A 25,010-nucleotide genomic window follows, 5' to 3' on the forward strand; every position below is an offset into this window, starting at 1 on the left:
ATAAAAGACAGGGAATATAAAATCAGTCTATTTGCGGATAATGTGATAGTGTACTTAACAGAACCAGAACTATCAATAAAAGAATTATATAAGAAATGGAAGGAATATGGAGAAGTGTCGGGATACAAGATAAACGTAAATAAAAGTGAAGCAATGCCTATGAATAACGCGGATTTCTCAAAATTTAAGAAGGAATCCCCATTCAGATGGCAAATGCAGGCAATAAGATACCTAGGTGTACAAATAAACAAAAATCTAGGCCAATTATATAAACTCAATTACAATCCACTAATGAAAAAATTACAGGACGATTTAGAGCATTGGAAAGAGCTACCACTAACACTGATAGGAAGGATAAACTGTATTAAAATGAACATTTTTCCAAGGATACTATACTTATTTCAGGCATTGCCAATACAACTGACAGAAAAATTCTTCAAAGAGTTAAAGAAAATAATAAGGAAATTTTTATGGAGAGGGGGGAAACCGAGGATAGCACTAGATAAATTAACAGAATGGTATAAACAAGGAGGCTTACAATTGCCAAACTTCAAAAATTATTATAGAGCCGCACAATTAAGATACCTATCAGATTTTTATCAAGCAAGGGAAAAACCAGACTGGACGAGACTAGAATTAGATAAAATAGGGGAAAAGATACGTGAACACATATTATATAAATGGGACGAAAAATTGGTACAACATAGAACTTCTCCAGTATTACACCATCTCCTCAATATTTGGAAAAAGATTCATGTAGAAAGAAATAAAACAAATTATCAATTACCAAAACTAATATTGACGCAAAATAAGCTACTCCCTTTTACAATAGACAACCTTTCCTTTAGAAAATGGGAAAAAAAAGGGATTAAAAGAATAGAAAATTGTTTTTCAGGAAGTAGATTCTTATCCTTTGAACAAATGAGAGATAAGTACAATATAACTGGAGATACAGCGCTGGCATATTACCAACTGAGATCCTACTTGAAAGATAAATTAGGAAGCAATTTGAGTTTACCAGAGGGAAGTAACCTTGAATATGTGATTACAGATACAATGTTAATCAAAAGATTTATAACAAATATGTATATTAAACTGCAAGAAAAGGAGAATAAGGAAACAAATGGTAAAACTAAACAAAAATGGGAACAAGATTTAAATATAAAGATAAAAAAGGAAACATGGGAGAAATTATGTTCTGGAACGATGAGAAATACAATAAATACGAGGCTACGTATGATACAATATAATTGGTTACACAGACTATACATTACACCGCAAAAGTTAAATAAATGGGACCCAACAGTATCTGATAGATGTTTTCGATGTAAAAAAGAAAGGGGAACAACAATTCATGCAATCTGGACATGTGAGAGAGTAGAAAAATTTTGGGATGATCTCAATCAGATATTAAATAAAATAACAGAAAACAATATACCAAAGAATCCAGAGATCTTTCTCCTAAGTAACATAAAAAATAAAGAATTTGGAATTGACTTGGAGGATGCACAAAAAAGATTTGTTAAGATAGCCCTAGCCGTAGCAAAAAAATGTATTATGTCAACCTGGAAATTGGAAGATAATTTGAAAATACAACAATGGTATATAGAAATGAATAAATGTATTCCATTAGAAAAAATAACATATAGTTTAAGAAATAATATTGAAATATTCGAACAAGTATGGGAGCCTTACATTAAATACAATAGCAAAAACCTACCGGGAACAAACATTACCTAAGTTGATGGAAGGAGAAAAGAAGAAAAGAATGGACTCAGTAGAATTTCTGGTGTATTTTTGTTGAATGACAACATTGTCTGACTGGCTTAATGCAACCTAGATTGTATACCTAAAATGGATGAGAGGGGGGGGTGGTGGGGGGGTGGCTTGGGAGGAGGGGGGGGGGGGGGAGAAAAAGTCACTGTATATGTGTGAAAAAGAAAAAGTGTATATCATGGCTAACATGATTTATGGTGTGTGAAAAATAAAAAAATTTAAAAAAAAAAAAAAAAATGGAGGGCAATGCCAGAGATAGACCTAGGTGCATTTGCCCCTTCCTGCAGCCTTCTGTGTTCTTGGGCACTCAAGTTTCCAAACCAGGTGAAGAGGCAGCCTGTTAGTATTGCTTTCCACAGTACATGAGTGGAGGTTCAATAGAGTATTCAATGGCATGCCAAGTCTCCACAGAAAGTAGAAGCTGCATGAAGAATGGATATATGCGAGAGGACAGAGACCATAAAAATTAGTCAAAAGGAAGTTGACATGATTAAAAGCAAGATGAACATGTCAACTATATTTTTATATATAATATCAATGTATTATGGTTTAAATTTGCATTTATAGCTATACAATGACACATTTAACAAAAAATGAAATAGCACAATATAATACAGCAGTGGTTTTTAAACTGTCCCCTAAATTCACATTCTACCTTAAGCATTCCCTATGAATTAGTAAGGGATTAGTTAGGGTGGTATGTGAGAGGAAGAAAAAATTTTGAAAATTACTGTTTTAATTGTACCTAATTGACTCTTTATGTACACCATTTCATAATTCCAAGGAAATGAGCCAATAACAATTTTTCTCAAGCAAAACATTTCAGTAACAATTGGATCTAGAGCAATGGTTCTCAACCTTTTTTACCACTCACATATCACCTTAAATAATCCCTTAATAATCACAGAGCACCTGATTACTTAAGGTGGAATTTGAGTTGGGGGGGGGGCATTTTGAAAACCACTGTCATATAGTATAATGGCATAACAGGCACTGGAGTTAAATACTGACAAATTTTGATCAGCTCAGAGCTTTCATATATTTTGAAAGGAAATGGAATGACTACCTCACCTGCTTTAAGAAATAATTAATTTCTTATTTTGGATCAGTTAATATGTACTGTCAAATGAGGACATAGTATTTTAGGTACTAAAAACAGAAAACACTGGAAACATCCAGCAAGGTCTGGCAGCAACCAAGAAAACAGAACAGAGATTTCAAGTTGAAGACTTTGTGTTCGGACGCATTTTCTGTTTTTATTTAAAATTTCCAGTATCTTCAATTTTTGCTAAATTTTACCTTTACCAAATCCTTTGGTTATATGTTCTCATTTGGAGCAAATATATTTTTCCATATGGCTTGAAAGTTGGTCTCTAAACAATGTTAATTGTAACTTTAATTTTCAAGCAAAATCACTGCTAGTATTCTTGTCTCATCAAACCATCTGTTCAATGCAATTGAAGAATATCTCTCTTTACATATGTAGAACCATCATAGTCATCTTTGCATTAACAAGCAGACTTAATTGCTTGAGAAATCTCTTCTAAGTCACATGGTGCTTGTTCTGTATGTCAGTTGTAAAATAACAGTTGCATTGAAGTGAGCTAAGTGAGGTAATCAATCTAATTCGACTTTGCATCATTCTCGGTGTAAACTATGTCATCAAAATTTCAGATTAAGTTACAGCTACAAATACCCTTCAAGTTGCAAGTTGGTTCAACCTACCTGATCACTTATCACATAGCCAGTATCATAAAGGATCCCCATACTAAGGTGCCCTTCTCACTACTACCTTCATGTAGAAGGTACAGAAGGCTGAAAATAAAATGTCTATGTTTAAGAACAATTATTTCCAATAGTTATCGTTTTTAAACCTATCCTTGTTATAGACTGCTCCAACACCACAAAGAGGACTGTCTGCACTATTGTAACACCTCTCTTTTTCTTGCTCTATCGTAACCATGAATATTTATTAACTATCCATCTTTTGTATTTATTGTCACATTTTTTTAAAATTTAAGGTGTTCTATGGTAGTTTTTTATGATGCACCAGTTCAGTTGCAGAAGGAATTTTGGTGCATATGTACAGTACATTGTATAATGTATATAACAAGAAACTCATTGTTGTTGCATTCTGCAAAGATTCACCTTACAGAATTTTAATGATATCAAGAATAAAACAGAGATTTTAATAAAGTTCCTGAATTGTTGCAAATAACTCCTTCCAGTGAGGTGAGTCTCTCATAAACCTGAACCAAGCTGCAGTACCAAGTTTCCAGAATGAATATGATGCCGAATCGTGAGATGATACGACAAGGATATCCCTGTGGAGGGAGCTGTATCATCCAACATCAGCAGTCTGTAAACCCTGGCACCACTAGTATGAACAGGTCTTCCCCACCTTGGAAATAAACAAGTTGAACCCATGAAGACTCCTGCTTGACAGCAACAACAACTTGTACTCACATTGTGCCTTCAGCATGATGTAATGTCTCTTTGTGCTTCATACTCTATGTCAGGCGTGAAGCATTTTAAATAAAAATTAGGGCCAATATCAAAACGTTCGGACATAGGAGTGGGTTTTAAATAACACTTTAAGAAGAAAACTTTGATGTTTCGGGAAGGAATTAAAAAAACTTAAGATATACAAGAGGCTAGCATTATTTGGAGCCATATCTCATGGAGCATTACAGAACTGGTGTACTTTGCAGGACACATGAAACTTGATGAAGTTAACATTTAGGAGGAGAGTTTTACCACTGAGGTGTCAATGAGGACAGAGGTAATATTAACAATGACAGGAATAATGGTAAATGGTTAACCAAGTATTGATCAAGTTTAAGTTTATGGAAGGTGAAATGGGAAGCTTCTAGAAACCAAGTTCTAAATGAAATATACTCATGAAAAATAAGGAGTTCTTGGAGTGGTGGAAGTTCAAGCAGCAGAAGAGTTAACTCTGGGGCAGTCAAGCAGAATTACGGAGAAGGAAATAAGAAGTCTGAAAAATGGCATGGATATATTGTCAGATGTTCAGGTCTGAATCAAATGTCATTAAAGTAAAAAAAAAACGGCTTATTTGAGAGTCATTGCACATTTATGTCCATTGCATCGTACAACCTCCTAATCATTGTAATTAGAAGACAGATCCTCTAAATTCATGGTGTGGAGAAACAATGTCCCTCTTGGGCAGGGCTGTCAAACTCAAATTCACGGAGGGCCAAAATTAAAAACTTGGACTAAGTCGAGGGCCGAACTAAATATTTATTGAAAATTTTCAACAACATCTGCATGTTTTCTCTTCTTTCAACATATGTAATGTTAAACTTTTTCTTATTAAAATAAATGTTTAATAATAGTTTTGGATAAACTCTTTCCAGAAGCATTAACAGATGAGAAATAAAATATTCAATAAATAATATTTCTCTATCGAGGATTTGTCAAATGTTGCTAGTGTGCTGGCGAATAGTAAAATCTGAGGGCTATTGAGAATGTGGGAGAATAACATGATTCCTGAAACAATCAAATGGGTGACTGATTGTGGGCATGAACTCTAGCAGGGTTATTTGCCATGCCCTTTTTCCATTGGTACACATATCCTTTGATTTACACACTTTTCAAGTTTTATGCCTAATGAGCTTGTATCCAGGTGCAGGACCATTTTTAACCAGGAATATATTTATCACTGTGACATGAAACTATTGGAAGATCGTTTTATCCTGAGATTAAAGTTCATAATACTTACTCAGGCCTGTGTGCGGGAGGGCGGGGTTTGCGGGCGATCGGGTTGGACAACGACAGTGCGGGGGCATCGGCTCTCGCTGCAGGGTGGCATCTCGGCGGATCAGCGGCCCCGTCACCGCGAGTCGCGGATCGGCCTGCGGCAGGGAGGGGGAGTGGGCAACGGTCCTGGCGAGGTCAGGCCCGAGGCCTCCGGTTCCGGGCGCTGGGAAGCGGCCTTGGCTTCCCCTGACACCGGCCAGGCCCCAAAACCAGAGTCCACGGTGAGACCCTGCAACGTAAACAAAGGAGGTGGGGGCAATTAGCAGGCTGATGCCAATGCATTCTGGGATTTGTAGTATTAGCTGTGCATGCACTATACTGCCGCGGCGGCCAGCAGGCCACCTCTAATACATTTTTGAAATGATCTTGCGGGCCAAATATAATTATATCATGGGCCAAATTTGGCCCGCGGGCCAGAGTTTGACATGTGTGCTCTTGGGCTTTTGCTTGGTGGGTACCATACACCAACCTCAATCCAATCTCCTCCCTGTGCTGATCCTGCCTGCAGTTTTTACATATTCCACCATTTTCTGTTTTATTTTATATTTCTGATAGTTGGAGTATTTTACTTTAGGATACGGGTTCTTGGTATTTGTTAATTAAAGACAAAGAACATAAAAACAAAAATGAAATAAAACAAAAAGTAAAATAAGTGGTAAAAAGTTATGCCAAACTATTAAAATACACTGGTTAGTCACAAGTTGGAATACTGGGTCTATCGAGAGTGTAGAAAAGCTTAATGTACTGTAATTGTTTTGAAAATGAAGGCTCTAGTTATAAGGAAAGACCTTACAGCATAGAATGTTAAGCAGGTTTGATAGAGGTATTTCATACCTTGAATGTTTTTGATTGATTATTAAAAAAAAACATTCTGTGACAAAAGCCAATAGCTATTTGTAAGAATAGTAACTAATCAGTCAGACACATGTTGAAAGAACAAGAGGCGACAGAGGAATGCAGTGCACCAGCTGAGAAGTGGTGGAAACAGCTTCAGTAGTGGTTAACAAAGAATATTAGATGGATGTTGGAAGAGGAAGAAGTCATGTAGTCATGAAAAATGAACAGGAGGGAGCCAGTAATAGAATGAGTTTTATAAAACCCTCTTTTACTCAATGAATCATTTTTGCATGTTCCCCATTTTAAAATAAATTCCTAAATTTTCCTAAATTTATGTCAACATGAAGTGGTATAGGGTTACACACAGATTTATAGTGCAGCACGACTCCATGTCATCTGATATCAGAATCACAGCTATCTGGAATATGAAAGCAATTATCCTGCATTTTTTTTCTCATACTCTTTATTGTGACATATTTTATAACCTGATAAACTCCATGTTAACATTTTAAAAGTGGGCCTTCAGGATTTTTGATATTAGTGTACAGAAATAAGTATTGAGATGTCTATGTAAAAGCCTATATTACCAACAGATTTGCATTTGTTTTGGAGAGGGTGATGTACGAAGATCTAAAATTCTTCAATTTGGAGAAATGGGAATCACAACATTTTCAGCAAGTGATCTTCAGGATTTCCTTGTGCCTGAGCAATCTCTGTAAAAATTGCTCCCATTATTTAGATTGAAAGTTTACAAACCAGCATTTCATTTTAAACTCTAAATTGAATTTTGTTTCCACAGCTCCAATACCTGTTGTAGTCGTCTTTAATTTGAAAGAATATGGCATTGTAAATTAACATCGCAAAGCTACTCTTATACAAACTAATGTACTATATTTTAGGTGTGGCACCTCTTCATGCTCACTCTGCACTGATAGCAGTGGGCGAGAAATTGTCACCAACCCTTAGAGCTGCAAACAAGCTGCCACGTCATAGACCACTTAATCGAACACACTCTGCTCCACTCCCACAAAACACACAAGCTTTGGCCCAGCTGGTTGTTCAACAGCAACATCGACAATTCCTGGAAAAACGGAAGCAATGCCATCAGCAGGTACAGTTGAACTTCATACCTTGACAAGGGGCTCAGGCCTAAAACATTGGTTACCATTGACTTCCTATATATGCTGCATTACCTGCTGAATATCTCCAGCACGCTTGTGTATTGCACCTCAATCGTAGTGTCTGCAGACCTTCCTGTTAAATAACAGTTGAATAAGGTCAGAGTTTGCTTTATATCAACATTTGTCATAATTGCCCTTTAAAATGTGTGCACATTAGCAGAAGACCACTTTTACAATTTCTCCAGCCAATAATGAATTCTTTAATATAAATATGTGTGTAATTGGCAGTTTGCATCTGAAACTTGCCCATATTTTCTACAGTAGAGACAATTCAACAGCTTTGGAGAATTGTGTCTTCGCCACCTTATCTTGCACCTCTTTCCAGCTATTCACCATTCCCCTTCAATCTACCTTTCTGATAGTTTTTAACTTCCCCTTTAACCCTCTCTCCTTAAACCTGTATCCTCTATTTCCAGACTCCCCTGCCCTAGGAAAAAAGACTCAGACAATCTTTCCTGCCTATGCCCCTCATAATTTTATATATCACCATAAAGTCATCCCTCACCCTCCTATGTTCCAGTGAGGATAAACCCAACCAATCCAATCCCTCTTTATAAGTAGAACCCTACATTTCAGGCAGCATTCTGGCGAATCTCTCCTGAACTCTTACTATTGCTACCACATTGTTCCTGTAATGTAGTGAGATAACTATACACAATTCTCTAAGTGTGGTCTAACGTCATTCCCAACAGGGGCCATTGCATATTTAAATGGGCCACAGATTGCAATCATATTTTTTTTAAATCATAAAGTACAGAAGAAACCAACTAAACTTGGCTGTTTCACAGGGAAGGGAGTTCATAAACTTTGAACAGACTCCTAAGGAGGCCATAGCTAAATAAAGGTTGAGAATGGCTGTTACAGCTGCAAAATAGTCCCAATTCTAGTACTCAATGCCTTGGCCTATGAAGGCAAATATATCAAATAGTTTTACCCTATCCACATGCGCCTACACTTTCAAAGAGCTATGGACCTACACCTCAAGGCCTTTGTGTAAATCATGGCTTCTAAAGTCCCTTTATGTCTCACCAGGATTTGACCTTCTAAAAATGCATTTCCTCACACTTATCTGGATTAACTTCCATCTACCACCATTCCGCACAGCTTTTCAGCTGGTATGTGTCCTACTACACCCAAAGAGAATCTTTTTTTTGATAACTATGCCCTCAGTCAGATCATAAAATGGTTCTTGCAAAGGGCTAATACAATTAATTTTAATATTTTATTTTTGATTTTCAAAAACTCATACAAATCCAAATAAACAACACAATCCCTTTCAACAATAGTATATTTCCCCTACTCATCTACCTCCCTCCCAGACCCTAACACAACAAAGAAAAGATTATATAAATTAAACAAATACAGAGAACCAAATATCAGTTAAGTCACAACCCCTCAAAGGAACGCAAGAAAAACCCAAATAAATCTGAAATAATAAAAAGGTAAGGAACAAAATACAAGAGCACATCATCTGTGCTATGACTCATTTCACTGATCTCAATCATCCACTGCTGCCACGGATTGTTGCATTTCCTTTATTCAGAAGGGGTATAATTATATCGGTGTACCAATGTGTTGCAGATAGGGTTGTCACACCCTCACAAATGTGCCATATTTCCTCCTTAAATTGTACGAGATTTTCTCCAGGGGAATGCATCTTTGCATTTCCATATTCCATTGTGTAATATTTAGTTGGGAGTTGGACTTCCACGTGACCGCTAATGCCATTTTTGAGCAAAAACAGAAATCTACAATTTCTTTCAAAGGGTTATCAAGAAAATCTGCTGTTTTCTACTTCTAAGTATTGTGGAAATCTTTCCCAGTGTTTATTTTTCCCCTCACCAGCCCAGTCCCATAACTCCACATATATTCATTACAGCTACCCCCCTCCCCCAGGCTTCTCCACCATTGTTAAAGGCTGAACACATTGTTCACAATCTCAGTGTCATTTTTGACCTCAGGTTAACCTTCCACCCCCATCCAAATTTTATGAATATAACACCCTCTCACCTTGAAACATTACCTACTGCAGTCCTCACCTCTGTTACTGATATCCTGAAACTTTTCATATTCTAACCCAATACCAACCCTGATAACCCCTGCATTTGCTGATACTAAAATTCTGTTCTCTCATATTTGAAATTCTCAGCCATTTGTTCAAATGCATTAATCCCACTGAGAAGTTCACCTACAATGGTGTTCACCCCTGACTTTCTTTGTCACTGCCAAAACTCTTCAGCTTCCATTCTAAGCGTTTCAAACTCTCTTTTTTGCTCCATCAAGGACGCTCCTTCACAATTACATTTCAAGTCACTTTTAATCATCCCTTTTCAAGTGTCCCTCTTTGACAGCACAATTTTCACGTGTGATTATGTCGATCATCATTGATGAGATTAATCACACTTCTTGTGGTTGTTGTCTTGCTATTTATGCTAGGCTGTATATCAGGAAATAACTTCAGCCCAAGTAGCAGAGTTGATCGGTGAATAAATTCACTGAGGAAATCGGAGAGTTTAACTATCATCGCCAGCATAAATCTCTGATCATCTTTTTCAATCCCCTCTTGTTATTGTTTCATTTGTAAACTATTGATTTGCATGCCAACTGTTGAATTGGAGCTTGTTTGCACTACCTCTGGGATTTTACAAGAACATAGGGACCTTAAAATATGTGTTGAATGATTCATTGATAACAATATAAAATATTATTCCCTACATGATACTTTCACAGGCCCTGTGTTCTTGGGCCAAAAACTAAGATATGTCTCCCACCTGCTGAGACAGACAGGTATTGCTTTCTTTGATGTGCTTTCTACTGAGACTCTAGCAGTCATTCACTAATTCATTTAGTTGCATTCCTTTTCTCTCTTTGTGGCTTGTAGAATCCTGTAAATTACCGGTATGTACATTTTAATTTCCTGAATTGAACCAGTTGCAGAAGAAAAATGGAAATAGGTGTCAGCTTATGGTGTAAACTTCTTTCCTGTCAGCAAAGCTTTGCGAGCACATTAACTCTTGTTTGATGAAATGTTATAAAGTGACAGGATTGCTTTCAGTAGTCTGCTTGGTTAATTTGCAGAACTGGTATATGACTGAAGGCACCTGCAAGTACAAGTCATTTCATTTTACAAAAGTAATTTAAATGATTTTAATGAGGTAAATTACACATATTAATACGATCCTGGAATTTTTTAGTATAGAATGAGGGCATTTCAGCTCAGATTCCTATAAAATTTCATTTTGAAATTCAAGATTGACTCAGTTCCTACCCACTCTTACAGGCATTTAGATCAAAACCAGTCTCTGTATTTAACCAGTATCCTTTGCCTAACATTTCAAATCTATTTTTGCAGTTCCATGAATCATTTGCCAATGAGACCAGCTTCTTTTTATTTGCTCGATCTACACACAACATGAATCTGCACACTCCATCAACTCACACCTCATCCTTCCTTGTATCAATAAGAAGAGTTTCAGTCTTACCACATTGTTGAAATCTTTCATTCTTGCAAACATTCTCACAATTCATTTCTGCACCCTGATTTTTACAATACAGGTACACAATCCTTTATCCAGACATCTAGAATCAGGAAAGCTCCAAAATTTGGCAATTGGGAAGAGAGGCGGCAGTGCGAGTCGGGCGGGCGCGGGGGTGGGGAGACTGGCAGCGCAAGTAGGGTAGGCGAGAGACTGGCAGTGCGAGTCGGGTGGGCGAGGTGGGGACACCAGGAGTGCAAGCTGGGCTAGCAAGGGGTGGGGGGAGGCCGGCAGCGCGAGTCGTGAAGCCGGGAGACTGGCAGTGCGAGTCAGGCGAGCGAGGTGGGGAGACCAGCAGCGTGAGTCGGGAGGCCGAGAGACGGGCAGAGCCAGTTGGGGGGGCGGGGGGGGCGGGGAGACTGGCAGCACGAGTCAGGCAGGCGAGGTAGGAGATCAGCAGCGCGAGTCGGGCGGGTGAGAGGGGGTGGGGGGAGACGGCAGGGTGACTAGAAGGGGGTGGGGGTGGATACGGCAGCACAATTAGCGTGAGCTTAAATCTGGCTTTCCGAAATCCAGAAAAATCTGAAATTTGGAACACACTGCCGCCAAGAGTTCCAGATAAAGGGCTGTGTACCTGTATTACTAAAGTTAACTGACCAGAATTGGATGCAACCAAAAACTGCCAGGCATACAGTGGCTTTCACAGCTACAGAAATGGTTATAAGCATTGGCAAAACAATTTGGAAGCAGTTCTTTATTGAAAATAGATTGATGGATCACTGTTAAGTAACCTAAATGAAATGGAGATTAAATCTGTGCCATCTGGGTTAAACAGTTGCAACTTTACCACCATTTGAGGCCCCAAATAATCCTTTTAAGTATAGCAACACTTCACTTCTGAATCTGCAAGTTAGATTTAGATTTAGATGTCAGATTTAGATTTAGATTTCAGATTTATTGTCAGAGTAAATACATGTCATCACATGCAACCCTGAGATTCATTTTTACTGCAGGCACTGCTGAATTATCACTAATTGGTAATGCAAAAAAATAAGATGTACACAGCATAAAACATGTAAACAAACAAAGAACTGTAAACAAACTGGTTGTGCAATACAGAGAGAACAAAAAGAAATTCAATAAAATGCACAAGTTAAGAGTCCTTAAATGATTTCCTGATTGAGTTTGTCATTGAGGAGTCTGATGGTGGAGGGGTAGTAGCTGTTCCTGAACCTGGTGGTTGTGGTACCTATACCTCTTGTTACATGCCCAAATGACACCAAAACCCAGCAGCAATAGATATTCACCACAACAAATGGTTACTTAAACAAAAGTTGTTTTTAATTATCTTTAAACATGAAAACAGAATCAAACTTTAACTTATCACTATTAACAACTACCCAACTTAACCCCCTTCTAATTCTAAGCACACGTGTATGTAATGTGTGTGTAAATTTAAGAAAAGTTCTTTGGTTCACAGTTGAATCTCACTTTTCATTCTTCCAAGTTCTATGGTTGCAGGCAATTCTTATACTCTGCAGAGAATTTAACATGTTTAAAGTTCACCAGGCTTTGGTGCTCGAAAGGTAAATGTTTACCACTTAGGAAGGTACTTGTAGGTTTGCAGAGATAGCTATGTGGTTCCAGGATTTCCACAACTTGCTGATGAAACTTGCCCCATCAAGGGTCTCCAGATGATAACCTCTTTCTTTCTGGCTACAACAGAGTTTCTTTCTGTTCCACTTATTCCAAGAGAAACATCAGACACTTCCAGCCATCTGCCACTCTGGAGCTTCTGTTTCAGTTTCAACAAGTTTTTCCTGGCTTGTTTCAGCTGTGTCTCTCTCTATCTCTGACTCCAAACTGCCAGTCATGTGTCCTTCTCTCTCTCACTTGCAAAACCCTCCACCTTCTCCAGCAAACAATAGGAGTTAGTCTTCTGCTCGCATCTGTTGTTTTAGGTAAACAAACCTCTCAATGACCTTTGAGTGAGCACTTTGCAGAGAGGTCACAAGCCTTGCAAAAAAGTCCAAAACAGACAATAGCCTATTCATTTCATGACATCATTTCAATTGGCATCTACTTGTGAAATGTGCATAGCATTTTCCATAGTTTCTGTAAAGTCACTGAATATGAATTCTTCGGTATTTCAAATAAGATCTGTTTTAAAGTGTGATTTTACCAATTTATCTCCAAAAAACATCTCCAAATATTCCATCACTCTCTTTCCTGATGGCAGCAGCAAGAATAGAGCATGTGCTGGGTGGTGAGGGTCTTTGATGATTGCTGCTGCTGTCCGACGGCAGCATTCTCTGTAGTTGTGCTCAATAGCGGTAAGGGTTTTTCTTGTGAAGTCCTGGGCTGTGTCCACTACCTGTTGGAGGGCTTTATGCTCAGGGGTATTGGTGTTTCCATACCAGACCATGATGCAGTCAGTCAGCACACTTTCTACCACAGATCTGTAGAAATTTGCCAGGGTTTATGATGTCATACCAAACCTCTGCAAACTCCTGAGGAAGTAGAGGCACTGACATGCTTTCTTCACGATGCCTCTGGTGTGTTGATCCAGGAAAGATCCTTTGAAATAATGACTCCTAAGAACTTGACTTTGTTCATCTTCGCCATCTCTGATCCCCAATGATCACTGAATTGTATACCCCTAGCTTTCTTTTCCTGAAGTCAGCAATCAGCTACTTAGTTTTGGTTACATTGAGTGCAAGGTTGTTGTGTTGCACCATTCATCCAAGTTTTCAATCTTCATCCTATATGCTGACTCATCCCCTTCCTTTATTCAACCCACTACCATGGTATTGTCAGCAAATTTGTAGATGGTGTTATTGTCGTAGGTATAAAGTGCGTAGAGCAGGGGGCTAAGAACACAGCCCTGTGGTGCTCCAATATTGATGGAGATTGTGGAGGAGAAGTTCTTACCAATTTTCGCTGATTGACGCTTGGAGGTGAGGAAAGGGCAGCGGTCATCTTCTGCATCTAGTGCTCCCGCTATGGTCTCCTCTGCATCAGACAGACTGGAAGCAGGATGAGAGATCACTTTGATGAGCACATATGCTCTGTCTGTCACAACATCACCCAGTGGCAACCCATATCAATTCCCCACCTTATTCCCATGCTAACATGTCTGCCCTGGCCTCATGCATTGTGAGACTGAAATCACCTGCAAATTGGTGGAACAGCATCTGGGCACCCTCCAACCGGATGGCATTAACATTGACCTCCAGTTTCCAATAGCTTCCACCCAATCTCTCTTTCCCTAACCCTATGTTTCTTTTCTTCTCGATCTGCATTCAGGCCACATCCCTTCCCCCAATCAATTCTCACCTTTCTTTTCCTGTCCTCCAATTGCCTTTGTCCACTGGCCTGTGCTCCTCCTTCTCCAACCTTTTTACTCAAGAACCTGTCTGCTTCTTGCTCATTCCTTGTTGAACTGTACATGCCTGAAATGTATGGATGCTGTGAGAACTGCTGAGTTCCTCCAGCATTTTTGTGTTTTTATTCAAATCTGTCCCAACCTCCGTTGTCCATAAATGCTAATCCACTTGTACCGACTGAGCAATCTTATTCCTCTATGCTCATAGCAGGTGTTGCAGGGAATAGAAATGGTGCAGAGTGACCATCTTTTCTTTTTCTGGATCTATGTGTTGTGCTTGGTTGATGCTGATTGAATTTCTAAATTAATGCTACCGGCGCATTAAAATTAATAGAATAAATTCAAGATCTGTCTTGAATTTCCAATAAGCATTTCCAGCACATTTGCTCCTGTCCAAAATTACTCCTAATTTAAGAGTTAATTTTGAAACATCGTTGCAAAATCATGTTTCAAAATCATGATCCCTCACCTTCAGAAAAGAAAAGTATATAGTTTTAGAACACAAGAATACAAGAAAACAGGAACAGACACCTCAAGTCTGCCCTGATGTTTAATATGGTCATGGCTGATCTATCCTGGCCTCATTTCCTCTTCTGTGCTAGTTCCTTGTAACTCTTATTTCCTAAAACTTTAAAATATTAATTTTCTCCACTGTAAATTTAACTAATTGCCTGGCCTTCACCACCCTCAGAGGCAGAGTGTTCCAAAGATTCACTACCCTCTAAGTGAAGTAATTTCATTTTCAATTAACCTGCCCTTTATTTTGCAGCAACGTTCGCTTGATGAACCCCTAACCAATGTTATCTTGCTGCCCTTGCTTGGTGCACATCACTCTTCCTTTTCATTGTAATTGTATAGACTCTAATGTGCGCTCTTTATATGATTGTATGAATGTTGAGGATAACTGTTGGCCTGTTTACAGAAGAATCCTCACTGTACAAGGTAGTTAGTGACAAACAAACCTGCTTGTGACTTTCCCACAAGAGAAAATATATCATCATTTAATGTGTGAAGCCTTTTTTAGGATTTTAGTTGATGAAATTAGATCCCCCCCCCCCCCATCCTTTTGATCTCCAAGGAATACAGACCAAAACGATCTTGTCTCTTTTGATAGGACAAACCTCTCATCACAGGAATTACCCTAGTAAATTTCCTTTTATCTTCCTCCAGTACTACTACATCAGGGAACTAAAACTGTGGGCAGTATTCCAGGTCTAATCTGATCAGAACAACTGTAGCCAACATGCCCCTTCTCTTCAACTCCAACCCTATCCAAAATATGGGTAAACCTCCCTTTTGCCTCATTCATTTTGTTATACCTGCCTCCTAACATTTTTGTGATTCATGCCGAAGAATGACTAGATCCATCTGAATTTAACTCATTCACAATCTCTCTCTTGTTAGGTGATAACCCACTTTTTGATTCCTCCAACTGAGGTTACATGACCTCACACGACCAACATTAAACACCATTTACCAGATTTTACCCAATTTCTCAATTACAGAATCTCAATGACTTCATTGTAACTTGCTCTTTCAGAGTGCTGATGGCAAAAAAAATGATAAGTCAAGTTGGTTGAGTAGAATCATGTTAGTTTTTATGTCAGATGGGTGCCCATTTCCATATTCCTCTCTTTCATATACTATTCCCCATTTCAGATCATATCCAGATATAAAGACCTATATTCACTTTTGTTTCATGTCTGAGCGCATTCAGCTGGCTTTCAATTATATTTTTAATTTAACAATGCAAGGTAGAAGGTCTTTCTGGCAAATGAAATCTGTGCAGCCTAATTACACCCAATAAGGTGAAGTAGAAATATAGAAAATAGAAGTAGGAATAGACTATGTTTCTATGATCTGCAATACACTTTCCGAAAGAGTAGTGGGAACTGATTCAGTAACAATTCAACGTACTTGAAAAGGAATAGTAAAAGAGTAAAGAGATGGGATTAATAGAATATCTAATTCAAAGATTCATTTAATTTTCTGAGTTGCATGATTTCTTCAGCCACAGACAATCTATACGTTTTTCCACATTTAGAAAAAATCCATTTAATAAAATTAATATAATTTAACCATAGCTGGTAATCATTTAAATTTGCAAATAAGGAATAATTTTATGACTTTGAATTTTTGTTAAACCTGCAGGATCTACCAAGATTCATGATATGTTTCCAATAGCCAGAGCATTATTCTGGAAAGTGAAATTCATATACTTAATTTCATAGTTACCATAATTATTTTGTATGAATACTCAAGTTTCCATATTTTATATAAACGATTCTGCTATTTCAATTATCTTTTCTGAAGACCTGTATTTGTTGCAGACACTTTCCCAACCCCTTGTGCATCTTCAACAGTCTATAAGAGATCCAGAGGAGACAGAGGAAGAACATTGCCAGCAACAAGTCATAGAGGAAGATGAAGAGCCTACCTGTGGTGGTAGCAGCAACAGTGATGCTACCTATGAGAGAGCCACAGCCCTTACAGTGCAGGTGAAAAAGGAGCCCTCAGAAAACAGTGATAACATCCAAATGCAACAGAACAATCCTGTGGAAAAGAGGACATTTTTTCACCAGGTAAATAAAGGATCAATTAAAGAGCACTATTCCAAAATAGAGAAAATACAGCAACCTGAATGAGTGGCATACTCCATAATGTTTGGGAAAAAGATATTTTTTTCATTATTTTCCCCTGTGCTCCACAGTTGTAAACTTGTAATCGAACAATTTACGTGATTAAAGTCCATATTCCATTCCAGATTTTATTAAAGGTTTTGTTGGTTTTCGTTTGACCATGTCAAAATTACAGAACTTTTTATGCATAGTCTGCCAATTTCAGGGGACCATAATATTTGGCAATATTAAAGTAGTCATGTTTAGTACTTTTTGAATATCCCTTGCAATGCAATGAATGCTGGAAGCCTGTGATTCATAGACATCACCAGATGCTGAATTTCTTCTATGGTGATGCTCTGCCAGGCCTCACCTGCAGCAATATTCAGCACTTGCTTGCTTCAGCATATGGAAGGCATGGTCAATTGGATTTAGAACGGATGATTGACATGGCATACACACATTTTCCAGTTTTTAGCTTTGAATAACTTCTTCGTTACTTCAGCAGTATATTTGGTGGGATCATTGTCTTGCTGTAGATTGAGGCACTGTCCAATGAGTTTGAAGGCATTTGCTTGAACTTGAGCGGAAAAGATGTTTCTATACACCTTAGTATTCATTTTGCTACTGCCATAAGCAGTTTCATCATCAATGCAGATAAGTGCACCAGTATCTGTGGCAGCCAATCATGCCCAGGCCATAACATCTCCACCATTATGTTTCATAGATGAGGTGATATGCTTTGGATCTTAGGGAATTACTTTATGGCTCCACACTTTGCTCTTGCCATCACTCTGATCCAGGTTAATCTTGGTCTCACCTGTCCACAAGACACCCTGGCACCACTCTGGTCCTCATGTTGAAAAATGGCAACTACAGACTCCAAAGGTGATCAAAGTCTTAAAAGCAAGCCAAACTCTCTTATACCTGCACCAATGAAGCAATTAAGCATACCTGAGTACTCACAAACACCTGGGAAGCCAAATGACCCAAACATTATGGTGCCCTGAAATGGGGGTACTATGTATAAAAGCTGCTGTAATTTCTACATGGTCAAACCTAAATGTATGCAAATAATCTTTAATAAAATCTGAAATGTGCACTTTAATCACATGTGAATTGTTTGGTTACAAATTTAAAACTGTGGAGCATAGGGGAAAATAAAGGGGGAAAAAGAGTCTGTCACAAACATGGAGGGCTCTGTAAATTTATCAGACTGATCAATATCAATGTTACTTGAGTGACATATTCAAACCTATTGAAATATTTTGGAGCTATGTTTGTTGAACGTGTTGAAGAAAAATTAATTGAATTCCTAATGGATGGATTTTTTCAGAATGATGATTTTGGAGTAAGGGGTAAAGTCAACAGTTATTTTTTTTTTTATTTCCTCACCCCTAAGACTATTGATTTGAACAGACCTGCTCTGTAGGAAATAGTGTGGACTCTGTACTAGTGAGTAGAACTGAATAAACTAAGGAAACCATCATTCAAAATATTTATTATTCTTATGTTTTATGAAGGAGTTGATTCAGTATAGTGATATGATAATTTAACCTTTACATTTATAGCAGTGATTTAAAATGCTGTTGTTGGAAATATTTCTCTGGCTTTCAACAGTTCACTTGGTAGATGAATTAATCATTCTTATCCAGTGTGACTATTTAACTTACCCTTTACCCTTGTCTTCATTTGTCATTTTCATTTTGACTGTGCCAGTTTTGTTTTTTTCTGATTGCCTTGCTTTGTGTTCTAGGTACATTGTATAAAACTTCACAAATTTAACAGTGGGTCCCATGACATAAACTAAGTCACAGTGATCTTTATTACAGATCTACCTCATTGTAAATGATACTAAATTTCCTGTTAGTTCACATTGACTAAATTGACACCAGAAAATTAATAGTCAATTTCCATCAATTAGATAGATGATAGATTATGGTGGTACATAAAAAAATAAAGTGTTAGTACTGTAGGTCTCATTAATTAGGAAAGCTAACAAAAAGTTGATCATTATTACGGGAATTATATACAAACGTACGGAAGGTATGCTTCAATTATGCAAGGAAATTGTGATATTATTGCATTTGCACATCTTGTATAATATTAAAAGTATAGTAATATTCCTTATATTTAAGGAAGAATATTCATGAATTGAAAACTATGTATGATTATGCCTGGAATTAATGCATTATGGGGACAGGTTGAACAGGTTAAAAGTGTAAGAGTAGGCTTGATTGAATTAGATGCGATCTGGGAAATATCGATGGGCTGGACCTTGAGAAGATCTTTCCTCTTTTTCAAGGAATTAGAAGTGGGGATTTCTGTATGTTAAAAGAGGGCTAACCTACTGATAGAAGGGATGTGCTCATTTTTTTCCTCTTAGAGTGTCTTTGCAACTGTCTTCATCAAGTTATTTAAGGTAATAATAGTGTTATGAGCCCAGAGGACCCCAAACCCCACCAGCAATAGAAATTCACCAAGACAAATGGTTACTTAAACAAAAGTTGCTTTTAATTATTTTTAAACATGAAAACAGGATTTAACTTTAACTTATTTTTATTAACTTAACCCCCTTCTAATTCTAAGTGCACGTGTATGTGTGTTTAAGTTCAGAAAAGTTATTTAATTCACAGTCCAAACTCAATTCTCTTTCCTCCAAGTTCACTGGTATCAGGCAATTCTTATAATGTGCATAGAATTTAGCATTTATGAATTTCACCAGGCTTTGGTGCTTGAAAGGTAAATGGTTATCACTCAGGAAGGTTGTTGTTGGTTTTTAGAGAGAGATTTGTAACTCATTGGACACCCACAACAGATTCCTCCCGATCAGCCACTTCAGTGCCTTGACAAAGACACATGCTCCATCAGAGTTTTCCAGATGATAACCTCTTTCTTTCAGGTCATCACAGAGTTCCTTTTTGTTTCCCTTATTTAAAGTGAAACATTATACAGTCAGCCATCTCCTCTTGTATGGACCACAAGGGCTTTGAAGAGGCTGAACTAAGAACTCAGAACCCATCTTCAAAATGCGGTTTTTCTGCAAGCTTGCCAGCTTTCCCTGTTACAGTCCCAGCTCCTGCATTCTCTCTCTCACTCTCTCTCTCTCTCTCACTCTCTCTCTCTCTCTCTCTCTCTCTCTCTCTCTCTCTTTCTCTCTCTCTTACACACACTCACTCAGAGAAAAACCACATGACCCTCTTAGAATAACTGCCTTCAAACAGACTGCGGCACCAGACCCAATCTTCGAGTCCATTCATCTGGTGCTTTCCAAAACAATAATCTATTACTCCACAGTATGTCCAATTAACACCAACTTGTGAAGTCCTTATAAGTATTCTTCAAAATTTTTGCAAAGGCACTCGGACCCTGGCTGTCTGGCTTGATCCAAACTCTTGCATTTTATATGAGCTCTGTTATGAAGTGTTTGAATCTATGTGCAACCTAACTAAAAAAAAGCCTGCCACAATTTATCTCCTTTAAAGCATATCTATTTACAATATAAAATATAACATAATCTGTCATGATAGATTATTGATAATCATAGAGTAAGGATGACAAAAGATATACAGGATGGTAGAGTTGATGTTATAATTGGATAGTCATAATTTTATTATATAGCACAGCAAGATTGAGGGGATAAGTGACTGTCTCCTGTTCCTAAGTTGTATGGCTATGTGTTCATATTCTCATGAATTAGATGGACCCATCCAACGCAGTAATGCATTTTCTGGTACCTGCTCCAACTATGTTTTCTAAATGGAAAACGGCATGATTAGCATAGCAGCTAGTGCAATGCTGTGACATTGCTTATAACCAAGACTGGGGTTCGAATCTTGAGCTGTGTGTAAGGAGTTGTGTTCTCCCTGTGTTTGCATGGGTTTCCTCTGGGTGATCTGGTTACCTCACACTGTTTAAAATGCACTGGTGTGGCAGGTCAGTTGAGTGTAATAGGGCATCCTGGGCTTATAGGCTTAAAAAAATTGTAGGCATCCCAGAGATTGATAACATTATATCTGACCACATTATTTCTGGTCATGTTACTTCTGATCACAAGATGGCAGTTCACACAACATTTTCTCAGAGTTATGTGTTGCTGCTTCGTTTACCTATATGAAAATTGAGTCGCCAGTGGCTTATTGTCTTATGTCCCAGGGATATATGATAACATCTGATAACTTGGATATTACTCTCAAAGAGTTGAAGAAAGTCCACTGGTTGGAAAGTTTCCCTTTCCTTTCTGCTTCCTAGTAGCAGTGATCTAATTACTTCAAAAGCTTCTGGTTTGAAAATATTGGAATGGTAAACAATTTTCAGAACCCCTTTTTATGGTGCAACCACATATTAAAGCTGGCTCAATAAAAAGAAACGGTGAATTTCCCTTTTATGAAGAAGGCCTACAAGGCTGATCCAGTGTTGACTTCATACTGAGTAGTGTTTGGAGCCATCTTCCAGAGTTCAGGGAGATGGGGCAAGCGGTGCAGTCATGCCACCCATTGCTGTGATGTCAAACATAAAGGAAATGGTCCTATACCAGAAATGGCAACCAAAGAGCAGATAAAAGCGCTGGTGGACATCTGCTCAAGCAGTCTTAGGACTCAGGCAGATTTCCTGCATAACGTTCACTGCTGAGTGCACATACGGGATTTTAAAAATCGCACTCCTGGGTTGCGGGCTAATGACACCATCGCAATGTCATCATTGTCTTTATGGAAGAGGTGGAGTGACCTCGCTCCACCTCTGAATGTACCCTCTAGATGGATCAGAGTTCACCTGCTGAATCCGCCCTCAGAGCTTTTTTGAAAGTAAGTGAAACGATGTAAGGACAAAGAATATCAGCCTTTACATTCATTATTTTTTACTATAAAATGGTCTATATTGACATGAGTAGTGAAGATTGAGCCAATGTATTCTTACAAAATTTTGAAAGATATTGATCAAATTTCATGTGTGCAAACCATTCATAAAAAGCAGGATTATGTGCAATTAGTCTTATATTTTCCAAGCTTGTTGTTTATCTTGGATTTTATGTTTTCATGTTGGTATTTAGAGGAGGAGTGAGGCCTTGTTTTCCATGTACTGTATGTTATTTTCTCCAGCAGATATTTCACAATCTATGTGGCTGGTAAAAACAGTCCATAGTTATGTAGCAGTTTTTAGTTTGAAATTATAATTTGTGTTATAATTTGACTTGATGAGCTGTAGAGATGATTTCTGCTCCATGGTCTTATGGTCTTATTAGTATTTGCAGGGATAGGGAAGAATGAAGCTGCAATTGCACTTTGAATGAGGACAAGCATTCTGAATTCATCCTTTTGAGTACAGAAGTTCATTGTCGAAGTGGAATAGAACTTAGTGTGGGGTAAGATGTGGATGTTGAAATGTGAAATAAATGTGGTTTAACATGAATGGTGGATTATACATTGCGTATCTCAATCCTGAAGACAACAGCAGGGGCAGGACTGAAGAGATGACAGTGTTGTATCTGTCTCCACCAAGACAAAAGGTTGAATATACCACTTGAACTTTAGATCAGCAAATGGTCAAAGGGGGCATGCCATAAAGATTTATCAGGTCCATAAAATAATCAGGTATAATTATTTTCTTAATGCATAGTGCATCGATCCTGTTAAGATGGATAAAAACTCTTGCTGATACATTCATTCATAAGCAAGGATATGCTGCAAAAGAAAAAAAAAACATCATTATCATAAACATAAAAGTTCTTATGTAATGTGCCTCCACCACATCTGTATGCCTTTTTTACATACATGGATTCTTGCAAGTTAAACTCTCAAAATGTTAAAAGTTCAAATATACTGCCTTGTAAATATATCAGAAACTTCTTTTTGGTCATCTTTGCTGTGTTATAATTTGTGAAGACATTACAGCTATTTAGATTGGAAAGAGCAATTGTTGAGATCCAATGCTCCAGCTGATCAGTTTACTCTTTAAAATGAAAGATTGTTGTTTAATGGCCATTTACAATATTTCTAACAAACTTTACCTATAGCCCGGCCACACATCTTAGGTTGGTTGCTCAACCTTTCCACAGTCACAGTGGGAAAGCCACATGTAAATGCATGACTGGTTCATTAAAATTAAGCAACTATGTTTGCCAAACCCCAGAAGACTTGAAAACACAGTTTTCAAGAGCCTTGAGTGGAATACTTGTAAAGTGGGTCACTACCAATTTCTACCCGTGTATTTCCTGAATATGATTTTTTTCTCTGTTGCTAATGTGAAGAGATCATTCAAGAAAAAAAAACTACAATTTTATATGGACTTCTACCATCTTAATCCAGGGTTCATTGGACACCCTTGTATGGTTACTGTTTTAAATAAAGTGTCAAGCAGATATTTCAACTATTTTCTTACATCACTGAATGTCTTTATATTCACTGTTAGAATTTTTGCTTTTTTTTGTATACTGATGAGTGACATCTATGATAGAAGAAGAAATGCAAGGAATACCTATAAACTGTGTTCTCTGGAATGTAACATGGTCTGTGTGTGATTCTTTGGAAATATGCCATTTTTTGACTTTCTACTAGTCCTTGTGAGACTTCAAGAACAAAGGACTGTGAGTTTATTTTTCTTTGCATGGTGGTGTACACTTGAGCAAATATGTGATTAAAATGATATATGTTGTAAATTAGGCCCAACTGAGCTAGATTAAAAACTACATTTGTTTAAAGACATATTTATTTGAAGTATAGAATGTCCAACCAAACTCAGATATTTATCTACTAAATAGCTTAATGCTACAAGCAGATATTCACTTCAAGGCTGCAATTGGAACATTATGATCTCTTTTCGATACTTTAATAAATATGATTATTAGACAAAATCTCCCACACAAATGAAATGTTTTATTGATCATTAGTGCTGAGAAGTGAGAGCTAAACTCATTAAAAATGCATAGAAAATTACAAAACAATTTGATGTTATAAAGAGAACAATATTCGGAAAGTTTTAATTCCAAGTAAATGTTTGAGATTGGGTTAGCTGTGGCATTAAATTATTTTTAGAAATGTAATTTTGAACCTTACCACCCACTTGCTTTCAGTTTTATCAGAGTTAGGGGATCATTTTGTGGTGATATGTAATTATACCACTAGGTCACTAGGGGTCATCCCTGCGACCTTGTATATAAAGCAGTCCAGAGCTACAGTCTAGCCTTCCAGGTTCATGTTGCAGAGACAAGACCCCTTAGTGTACATATTAGTTTATTAAAGCTGTCTTATACTCACACTGCTGGTGTGGTTATTGTCAGTACAATTTAATAAACTAATATGTACACTAAGAGGTCTTGTCTCTCTGCAACATGAACCTGGAAGGCTAGACTGTAGCTCTGGACTGCTTTATGTACAAGGTCACTGGGATGACCCCTGATGACCTAGTGGTGTAATTACATATCACCACACATTTCATGCTCAGGACCTGGTTTGCCTATTAGAGTATAGCACCCAGTGCCCAGTGTCGAATCCTGTGTTGTTATTAAGGAGCTTGTACATTCTCCCTGTGTCTGCATGGATTTTCTTTGGGCTCTTCAGGTTCCTCCCACGTTACAAAAATGAACAGAGTTAGTAGGCTAATTGGTCACAACAGTGTATTTGGGCTTGTGAGACAGAAGGGCTTTTTTTTTACTGTATTGTATCACTAAATTAAGTTACAATTAAATTATTAAATGACATATTCAACTGAGATTGCATACCCTCGATTTTATCTGCTTTCAGCTTTAAAATGGACTCACTGGTTTCCCTAAAGGTGTTTTCTTGGTCTTGGGAAATCTAGAATGCAAAAGAAGGTAGATTAGGAATCATCTCCACTAACCCACTGGGCACAGGATTTCCCATTCCACAAGATTAGACACTCCCCACAGAGCATTATCTCAATGCCCTGCCATCCTGTAATTTGAACTCCCTCAGTGATTGGAGATTCCTTACAGTGATCA

At 37.7% G+C, this 25,010-nt stretch overlaps 1 protein-coding gene across 16 annotated transcripts in view; it reads left to right on the forward strand.

Moving 5' to 3' along the window:
- The window catches only part of LOC138751496 (histone deacetylase 9-like), an 851,890-nt gene that overhangs the window by 593,397 nt on the left and 233,483 nt on the right, over positions 1 to 25,010 (forward strand). For 14 of the 16 annotated variants that reach the window (XM_069913815.1, XM_069913825.1, XM_069913826.1 and 11 more), the window contains 2 exons: positions 7,293 to 7,504; positions 16,766 to 17,017. In XM_069913815.1, coding sequence (XP_069769916.1) covers positions 7,293 to 7,504; positions 16,766 to 17,017 — 464 coding nt within the window. Of the gene's footprint in view, positions 1 to 7,292; positions 7,505 to 16,765; positions 17,018 to 22,295; positions 22,618 to 25,010 lie in introns of those variants that run through there. The other 2 variants (XM_069913829.1, XM_069913818.1) reach the window with 2 other exon arrangements.

The sequence above is a fragment of the Narcine bancroftii genome, chromosome 1 (assembly GCF_036971445.1).
Source record: "Narcine bancroftii isolate sNarBan1 chromosome 1, sNarBan1.hap1, whole genome shotgun sequence".
NCBI classification, from domain to species: Eukaryota; Metazoa; Chordata; class Chondrichthyes; order Torpediniformes; family Narcinidae; genus Narcine; species Narcine bancroftii.